This window comes from Falco cherrug (assembly GCF_023634085.1).
Source record: "Falco cherrug isolate bFalChe1 chromosome W unlocalized genomic scaffold, bFalChe1.pri SUPER_W_unloc_1, whole genome shotgun sequence".
Lineage (NCBI taxonomy): Eukaryota > Metazoa > Chordata > Aves > Falconiformes > Falconidae > Falco > Falco cherrug.
In genome coordinates this window covers 7,226,005-7,235,607 of record NW_026599288.1, presented here as the reverse complement: position 1 = coordinate 7,235,607, position 9,603 = coordinate 7,226,005, and the positions used below count along the sequence as shown (strand labels likewise).

The window sequence follows — 9,603 nt, the reverse complement described above, 5'->3', positions numbered from 1 at the left end:
GGGCGCCCGCGCGGTGCCGCTGATTGGTCACGTGCTGGGGAGGGGCGGAGAGACCCGACGCCCCCCCCCCTCGCGCCCGTCGCCGGCGGCGCCGTCGCGTCAGGCGGCGCGGTTGCGTGACACGGCGGCGCGCGCACGGCGGAAGGCCGCGGGGCCGGCGGAGGCTCCGGTCCTACTGCTGCCATGGCAACAGCCGCAGGTGCGGCCCGCGGCGGGGCCCGGCCCGGTCCGGCCCGGCCCGGCCCGGCTCGGCTCGGCTCGGCTCGGCGCGGCGCGGCGGCCGCGCAGGCGCACGGGGGCGGGCGGACGAGCGCGGTTCCGTTGGGAGTGGGCCGCAGCCGCCGCCCCGCGCTCCGCTGCCCTGCCGGCCTGACCTTGAGGGCGATCCCGGTCGCGGGCCGCTGGGAGCGGGGCAGCGCTGCAGGCCCTGGCCCGGGAGGGAGCGTCTCCACCGGCCGGGCGTAAGGGGCGGGTGCCTTGTGCCGCCGGCCCGGCGCGGCCGCGGCCTCCCCGCCCGCCCGCGCCTTTGCAGCTTCTCTGACTCGGGCCTGGCTGTTCCTTTCAGGTCGCCTGATGCCGTGCCCCGGAGGGGCTGCCGTCGCTCCCGAGCGTTCCCCGCACGCCGGTGCCGCCGCCGGGCGGCCCTGCCGGCGTCGTGAGGGATACTGAGGCCTCCCCGGCGGTACCGGAGCGGCGGGTTTGGCCGCGGGGCTGCGCGGCGGGAAGCCCCGCGCCGACAATGCGGTGAGTGGGGGGAGCGTGCTGCCAGCGGGGGGCTGGCGAACCCCGGCTTCGTAACCTGGTGTACCCCGTACCGGTGGGTGATCGGCTGGAGGAGCAAACGAACAGATACGTGGGTTCAGTTTTGGGCTCCCCGCCCCCCCCCCGGCTTGTCCAAGAGGGACCGGCGAGATGCGGGCGTGTGTCCAGAGGAGGCCGAAGGGGCTGGAGCACAAGTCTTGCAAGGAGCATCTGAGGGGACTGGGATGTTTAGACTGGAGAAAAGGAGGTTCAGGGAAGGCCTCATCGCTCCCTAGAGCCTGACTGGAGGCTGTAGGCCCAGGGGGGAGGTTAGGGGCCGTGTCAGTCTCTTCTCCCGCATAACGAGTGACGGGACAAGAGGAAGCGGCCTCAAGTTGTACCACAGGAGGTTTAGATGGGATTTTGGGAACAATTTCTTCATGGAAAAGGTGGCCAGGTATTGGAACAGGCTGCCCAGGCAGATGGTGGAGTTACTGTCCCGGGAGATAGAGAATCGTAGAGTTGTTTGACTTGGAAAAGACCTTTGAGATCAAGTCTGACTGTTAACCCAGGACTGGCAAGTCCATCAGTAAACCCTGTCATGAAGCACCGCACCTATGCATTTTTTAAAGACATCACACACTTCCCTACTGGCAGATCCAGCAGTTACACCAAAAGGAGCATGCAGCTTCTGAAACTAAATTAAAGGTGTGTCTATATATTTTTTTACATTTTTTTTTTATTTATTCGGAGTTTCTTTTGAGAGGAGAAATATGTTTTGGCTGCGTGCAGCTGCCACCCATACAAATGACCAGTTGCCAAAGGCCTTTTGAATCATCTCCGTAACGGCGTTGTCTCTGGTGAGACTCCACATCGTTTAGTTGACTTAGCATGACCCACTGTGCCCTGTTTTAAGACGTGTCGGTAGATGTGGCTTTTTTTAGTATATGCAAGGAGAACTACTGTAATCCAAATGCGAGTCTGAGCAGGTGCATATATAAATTGGTGTGTAAGCCGTGAATCGTAGTCTCTGGTATTACTTCTCATATTGACAAAGACACTTCATCTTTTTAAATGATGTAGATAGAACTTGCAGTTGCCAGGCCTTAAAGGATTACATAGTGTCTAACTGTAGGGAAAAGCCAGTCCAGGTGTATATGAGTTTTGGTTTAAAAATAGCGTACTTTGTCAAAAGAATCCATAAGGTTTGCTTTGAGCGATCCACCTTGTTTCTGTATAGCTTCCACTATACATGTGCCCTTCACCTAACAGCCTGTAGTGGCTGCACCTTGAGAAACGGTTCCTCATGCCCAGCAGGAGTATTAGCCCCAAATACCACTTTGAAACCATGGAAATCTCACGCATGTTGCTTGTGGGGAGTATCTGAAGTTCACAAACCACCACCAGCCTCCCTTGGTTGTTACTGACTTCACTAAAGCTGTGCTGTAGTCTTAAATTAGGATTCAGATCAGCTGCAAACCCCCCAGCTTTCTGCAATTGCTGAAATAAGTAATCCCATTTTAAATGAGGAAGAAGCGTTGCCTGGTAATGATTGCTTCAGTACTATTCTGGTTTATTTGGTAGAACTGTCTGTGTTTGCGTGTCCTTCGGGGCCTCGGGTCTAGCCAAGTGCAAGGTATTGAAACTTTGTGACAGATTGTGAAAGTTACGGTGGCTTCAAGAGGCTGTCTGTCCTTGTGGATGCTGCTGCAGGCTGATTTCACTGGAACTTTCAGAAATTTTCAACACTCTTGTTAGAAGAGTTCTTGTCCTTTAACTTAAGTCTGGGATTACGATTGCATGCAGGCCTTGACTAGGATAGAGTTAATTTTCTTCATGGTAGCTGGTATGGGGCTGTATTTTGGCTTTATGCTGGAAACTGTTGAAAACACTGGGATGTCTCACTGCTGAGCAGGGCTTGCAAGTGTTAAGGACTTCTCTGCTCTTCACCCTGCCCAGTGAAGGAGTTTGGGGGGGGGGACACAAGTAGGACAGCTGACCCCAGGGGATCTCCTACACTATATGATGTTTGCACGGCAATAAAACAGGGAGGGGGAGGTTGGTGGCAGGTGATGGGTGATTGGCAGTGAGTGTTTTCATTTGCATTGCTTGCTTTTCTTGGGTTTTATTTTCCTCTCTTTTTGTTGGGTTTTTCCCCCACTCCCCTATAAAATATTTTTTTAATTTCTTTTTAGTTATTACATTATTTTTATCACAACCCGCACGTTTCTTTCTTTTACTCTGCCGGTTCTCCCTGCCATCCCACCAGGGAAGTGGGGAAGAGTGAGTGAGCAGCTGTGTGGTGCTTAGTTGCTGGCCAGGTTAAATCACAACAAATTGTTATTTAAGTTATCTTTTGTTTTCTGCCTTAGGAAAAGGCAGACTGGAATCTGGAATGATGAGAATTTTTAATACTACTGCATGTCTATTTTTTAAAAAAAATTTTTTAAATTATTTTTTATTTTATTTTCTTTTTTTTTTTTTTTTTTTTTGAATCTGCTCTGTCCCTACCACCACCGTCCTGGTGAAGTGTATTTTATTACTGTGAGAGTAGACATTTCAACGTTTAAATTCCTCGGCATAGTGAATGAGGAGACCTAATGCGTAAGCTTCCTCTTGTTAGCTGTAATGTAGCGCTTGAGAAGTTCATCTCTCAATTTCCTTCCCAATTTATTTCTATTTTAATTTGAAAGTGTACAGAAGGGAAAAACTTCAGGTCTCTGAGAAAACGGTGCAGCGTCTGTCCAGTATTCCATGTGTTGCTTTTCTCCTTGAAATTTTATGGGCTTTCCGTGGATGTCAAGTAGCAGGTGCTGTTTGAATGATCCGCTACCGTGAAAAAAGCTGCGGGGTCACCTGCAGCTCTGCTTATGTTTGTTCTTTTCTTCTTTGATGTAGGGAAGGAGAACTGAGATATACTGCGGTAAGAAAAACAGTATGATGGATTCAGAACGTTCTGCCCCAACAAATTCAAAGAAATACCTAAGCAATGACGTAACAGCTACCTCTGGTAAACATTATCTTTGTGGCTACTGTGCGGCCTTCACAAATATCTCAGTCACTTTTCCCATCCAGAAGGTTCTCTTTCGACAGCAGTTGTATGGTTTGAAAACAAAGGATGCGGTACATCAGCTGCAGAAGGACGGACTTAGAAATCTCTATCGTGGCATCCTTCCTCCGTTGATGCAGAAAACGACAACGCTGGCTCTGATGTTTGGCTTGTACGAAGATTTCTCCTCCCTGCTCCATTGCCACGTGAGCGCTCCTGAACTACTCACTCGCAGCATGGCAGCAGTGCTTGCAGGGACCACGGAAGCTATTCTTACACCTTTTGAGAGAGTTCAGACTTTGCTTCAGGACTACAAACACCATGATAAATTTACAAACACTTACCAGGCTTTCAAGGTACTGAAAGTCTATGGGATGAGAGAATATTATCGGGGATTGGTGCCCATTCTGCTCCGCAATGGGCCCAGTAATGCACTCTTCTTTGGCCTACGGGGACCTATCAAGCAGTGCCTGCCTGAAGCAACTTCTTACAGCACTCATTTAGTCAATGACTTTATCTGTGGAGGGCTGTTGGGTGCCATGCTGGGATTCTTGTTTTTCCCAGTGAATGTTGTAAAAACTCGCATGCAAGCTCAAATTGGTGGTGAATTTCAGTCCTTCTCAAACGTTTTTGTGAAGATATGGCTGGAACGTGATAGAAAGCTGATACACCTTTTCAGAGGGGCCCATCTGAATTACCATCGCTCTGTCCTGTCCTGGGGCATAATCAATGCAACCTACGAATTCTTGCTAAAGATGTTGTGAAAACCACTGTCTTCCTTTGGCTCTTCTGTTCATTTGGGTATTGGCATGTGTGATGTCACTTAATCCCAGGGAACAGTGCCTGCGTAGTGTGAAAGGTAATTAGTGTTGGCCTTCAGTATTTATGGGGTGAATGGTGATGCATCTAAATCTTGGTGCAATTAAGATGAAAGTTTGAAAGTATTTATTTGCTGGCAAGTGAGTTTTCCCATAATGGACCTAATAGACAAATACAAAGTTTTGGAGAAAAAGGAAAAAAAAAAAAAAAAAAAAAAAAAAGAGTATTATATTAGTCCTGCAGCTTGTTCTGTATCACTCCCAAAATTTCTTAACGCTCTGTGATGGAATGTACTCCACCATCCACATTGTAGAATATAAAAAATAAAGGAGGGGCTGATGAAAATTGATTCCCTTAACCTGACAGACTTCAAAATCTCAGTTTAAGAACTGCATTTTCAAATGCTTCTGGGTCCTAAGAACTTCTTACTGTTTAAATCTAAATGGATGGCTCCAGTTTGAGGATGACTGAAGCTTAGACTTCAAGCTTAAAACTAAGCCTACACAAACTCTTCTGCCAGCTGTTTTGATGCTTGGCTTTGAGATGAACATTTCATTCAGCAGTGTTAAGAGTAGTTACTGAATGTTTAACTTCAGTGTAAGCGGACTCCAGTTCAAAGTGGGATCTCTGTGTGTACATGTCTGTGTGCCTTCATGTGAAAAGGGAAGAGTAGAAGGAAGGAAACACCAAATTTAGTAAAGCTTTAAAGTGTCCTTCCTTGTTAAAAAAAAAAAAAAACAAACCTTCTACTTGTAAACATCAAATTTATTCTGCTTTTTGTTGGGGTTTTTGGTGGTGGTGGGTTTGGGTTTTGGTTTTTTTTTTGGTTTTTGTTTTTGCATTGCTGCTTTTTCTGTTGCTTAATTTTGTGGGGCCAGGAAGAAAATGGCCCTTTCTGTAATACAAAATAGTCCAGCCTCCTGCAGCTGTGACAGTAGTTCACAAACACAGCTCTTTTGTACTGAGATTTCTTGTCTTTTGCAAATTACTTCTGTTTTATTTGGGCTGTGGAGTAATGGATCACAAGGAGGTGGATTTTACCTGAAACTTGGGAGTTCAGCCTGCTTGTTGTGTACTCTAAAACAAGTTCAGTAAGACAGATGTACAGCAGCACTGACAAGATGAGGTTTTTGGTCTGTAAGTGTAGCAGAGACAGTAGCCAAAGATGACTTTGGAAGCAGCTAGGTAGGAAAGATACAGCGCTTGGAGATGTGTTTGTGGACTTCTGTAGGTGAGGCATGAAAAAGACTTCACCGAAGTAAGAAGTGTCAAGTGTCTGACAGGCTTGGGAGGTGAGACAGGCAAGACTTGAGGCCTGAGAGAAAGGGAAAGAAGAGCAAGCGTGACCACGAACAAGGTGACTGTCTTAATACAAAGCATTTGATTCTCTTGGGGGACTCCCTGTGAAACTATACATATATATATAATTATTTTGGATGATGGGGGACAGGAAAGCTTTCAGAAGCTGGTGTGACTTGATCTTCTCGTAAGTTTTGGAGTGGCTATTACTTTGCATTTTCCATTTGCTAAACTGTCCTCAAATACCGATGGTAATCAGTGTGCTATAATCATAATAGAGTCCCTAGCTTCACAGTCAAAAATGGCCAGGCACAAGTGAGCATTCTTGTATCCAAATGTTGTGATTATTTGCATTTAAATAAAATGTTTACTGAATGTTTGTTATTGGCAGATTCTGATTTTTACCAGTGTACTGTTGGGGGGTTTTTTTTGTAATCACTCCTTGATGGAATAAAGACATTTGCATCCTGCTTTTCTGTGAAAGATACTATATACTTCTGTAACGTTGGGAAATCTGAAGCGTTGAGGGTAAGGTTTTTAACACAAACCCACTACTCATTGATGATTGGCGTTACTGTGGGGGGGGGGGGGGAGGGGAAATGTAGTCCTGGTCTGTCTCTGCTTAGGCAGCACAGTTAGATGGAGCGCGCTGTAAGTCTGTCAGGACAGAACTGTGCTTGAGTATCATCTCTTTATAACCACCGCCAGTTTTCCAGCACGCTCAGAGGAGTGTGCTTCACAAATGACAGGTGTTTCACGCCTAAGAGGACACATACTTAGTGGATGGAGGGGTCCAGTGAGTTTTGGCACACTGTGAGATGGAATAAGTCACGTACCAAACGGCATGTGTTGGCCAGGCCAGGCCAGGCAGAAGGAGCTGCAATGCTTCAACTAACAGAAGGGGAAGAGGAATTCCATCAACAACAGTCAACAGGAATACTGCTGAGAGAAAGACGGCTGGAGAAAGATTCCTTCAGCAAAACTTCACGAGAACAGCAACGCTGCCTTCAAGGGTTTGCTGTCTAAAGGTGCTGTCTTACCCCACGGGTGCTGTCTCAGGCGACAGAATGGGTAATTACGCCGAGTTTGTAGTTAAGCATACATATGTCCTGCCTTCTAGGCTGCGTGAGTGAAGTGTTCTTTCTCACGAGCATGCTGGGTGGCAAGGACAGTCGCAAAGAAACCTGCAGGGGGAGAGAAACCTTCCTACAGAGGCTGTTTGGCTCGAAGCAATCTTTTTTTTTTTTTTTTCCTAACTTTGCTGGGGGGAAGAGGCAAGAACCGGTGAGCATTACAGAACACAGCTCCGTGTAAGATAAATACATTAAAATAGATTTTAATGAATTGAATCATTAAATGTTTAATTTATTATGCAAGCAAGACAAACTGTCCACAAATAGGAAGTTACTGTACGGCTTTAAGTACAATTATTTTCAGAGTAGTTCTGATACTGTCTATACTGTATTAAAAGGCTACAATTTTTACTATGAAATCTCAAGTATTTCAAAATATTCTACGTGCACAATTTGTTCTGGTATTAAAAACATTAATTAACTGAAGACATTTTGTGCTTAAGAAAATGCACCTTTGACTAAGATCAGGAAACGAGAAGTTTCTTTTTCCTGCAGGACAAAAATATTATGGGCCATTGACTTTCTCCTTTTACTGCAACTTCTTAGAATCTTGTAAACTAGATTTTTTGAAAGCTTTCATTTGGCAAGTGTGTTTCTTTTTTTCTAAGAGTTCACATTTCATATAGCAACAGACCCATGTTTTACGGTATCAGGACCTTCTCCACATCAGTGTTACCCAAATAAAAAATAATTAAAAAAAAAAAGCACCACAGAAAAAAAAACCTCACAGAATCAACCAAGGTCATGTTCCCTGCCCCCCCCCCCCCCCCCCAAACAAAAAAAAAAAAGGAAAAAAAACCAACCCCAGAAAAACCCGATGTTTACATTCTACTTCTGGTAGTAGGCAATCAAACTGTCCTTGCCAAGCCTCCAAGAGTGCAAACAAACGTGCATGTGTGTCTACATCATCACTGTGCTTTTTTCCTATCCCAAATAGTTCCGTTGGGAGGTTACACTTTTTTCCCTGAACTACCCCTGTTTGACAAGTGGACTGATGCCCCGTGGCTGGATGTTTACTGAAATACACACAAACACCCACCCACCCACAAAGTACACACACGTGAATGTCATTGTACAGTCCTATTAAGAGTTTCTGTCTCCTTCCCCACAAGTATCTTAACAGTGCTGCAGTGATTTAAAGACTGACCTCTAATGAACACTCCGAAAATGCATTTGCTCCCACAACAGTCACTGGATTATTACAAAAAGAGCACTTGTTCCATTCCTGTAGACGCTGCTATATGCTGACGTTCCTATACAGACCTTAATTATGCAGGTCATCTGCTTCTGCTGATTTGCCATGCTGCGAAGGGAGGAATTCTTTTACTACAGAAGTTAAAAGAATACAAACCCCATGCATTTAAAAAACATCCTGCATGCTTTACAATCCAACTGAGAGCTCTGTCTTCAACAGAAATACTGTCACATTTATCAAGTGATGTTAACACTTGAGTGGTTGAAAATAAACCGCTTGAAAGAAATCTCTGGTTACAAGCCCCTACCATATTTTGCTGTTAGTGCAGGCTTTCGTCTACCATTTGAAACGTTTCCTTCTATTTGTTCCAGACATTTCTATCGAGTTGCGGAAGGTTAAGAACTCATCTTTTGAAACATAACAGTAAGATAAACCTTTTTTTTTTTTTTTTTTTCGTACTATCTAGAAATCATCCAAAGCTTACCAACCAGTACTTCATGAATTCAGTAAGGCAAGGTAATATTATTCAGAGAGAACTGAAAATCACTCCTTCCACCAAGATGCAACTGCAAAGCATATCCGCTGTCAACTACTGAACAGTGTTTCAGTAAGCGTTCCGTGAACTTCACAGGTAAAATAAGACGAACTTTCATTTGAAAATGCCCAAGTATCGTTGAGAAGGAGCAATCAAATGATCAAAATGTAAGATTACCCTACTTACTCAAACTTATTACAAATGTAATCAGAACTAAGTCACATTCCTACAGTATACAGGGACAGAATTCATCTTAATAGGAATCTGCTGGACATGCCACAAAAGCTCCATCATCATCATCATCATCAACCCCCTTAACAAGCTCAGCTTTTACCAGCAGTCCTACACTCCTGCTCAGCAGCCCCGGCTTTCACAGGGGTTGGGTCAACCCACCGTTCTTGGTGCTATGCACTGCAGGTAATGCCTAGATGTCGTGACATATCTCGCTTTGGAGTAACAGTTCTTTAGACAGGAAAGTTCAGTCTCCAACGTTTCAGCACAATACTCTGGTAAAAAACAGCGTATCATGAGGTAGAATTAAAAAAGTAACACTCAGTGCATATTAACAGGCATCGAATTAAAGTCATAAGCAACCTACCTACCAGTTCAAGGATCTTCTGACAGGAAAAACCAAAACCAGCCGTGAGAACGAACTAACAGACCCACCCAACCACTGCTTTTGATTTCACAGGTGCTTCTTCGCCTCGAAAACAAACACAGTTCAAGCCTGTGCAAACAGGAAGATTTCTTCAAAATGTTACCTGTAGTCCCTCCAATGATGTTTAGTAAAACACGAAGATGAGAAAAAAGCAGCCTAGAAATGAGGAGAGAG

The 9,603-nt window shown here is 45.3% G+C and overlaps 1 protein-coding gene across 1 annotated transcript; it reads left to right on the top strand.

Moving 5' to 3' along the window:
- The first annotated feature begins 67 nt into the window (after positions 1-67).
- SLC25A51 (solute carrier family 25 member 51) lies at positions 68-6,378 on the top strand. Its single transcript, XM_055700296.1, has 3 exons — positions 68-199; positions 566-744; positions 3,640-6,378. Exon 3 carries the CDS (start codon positions 3,679-3,681, stop codon positions 4,552-4,554), a length of 876 nt encoding a protein of 291 aa, XP_055556271.1. The 5' UTR covers positions 68-199; positions 566-744; positions 3,640-3,678; the 3' UTR covers positions 4,555-6,378.
- Positions 6,379-9,603: the final 3,225 nt, after the last annotated feature.

Coding starts and splice junctions, on each gene's coding strand:
- SLC25A51 (XM_055700296.1), top strand. CDS start 3,679: ATGATGGATTCAGAACGTTCTGCCCCAACAAATTCAAAGAAATACCTA.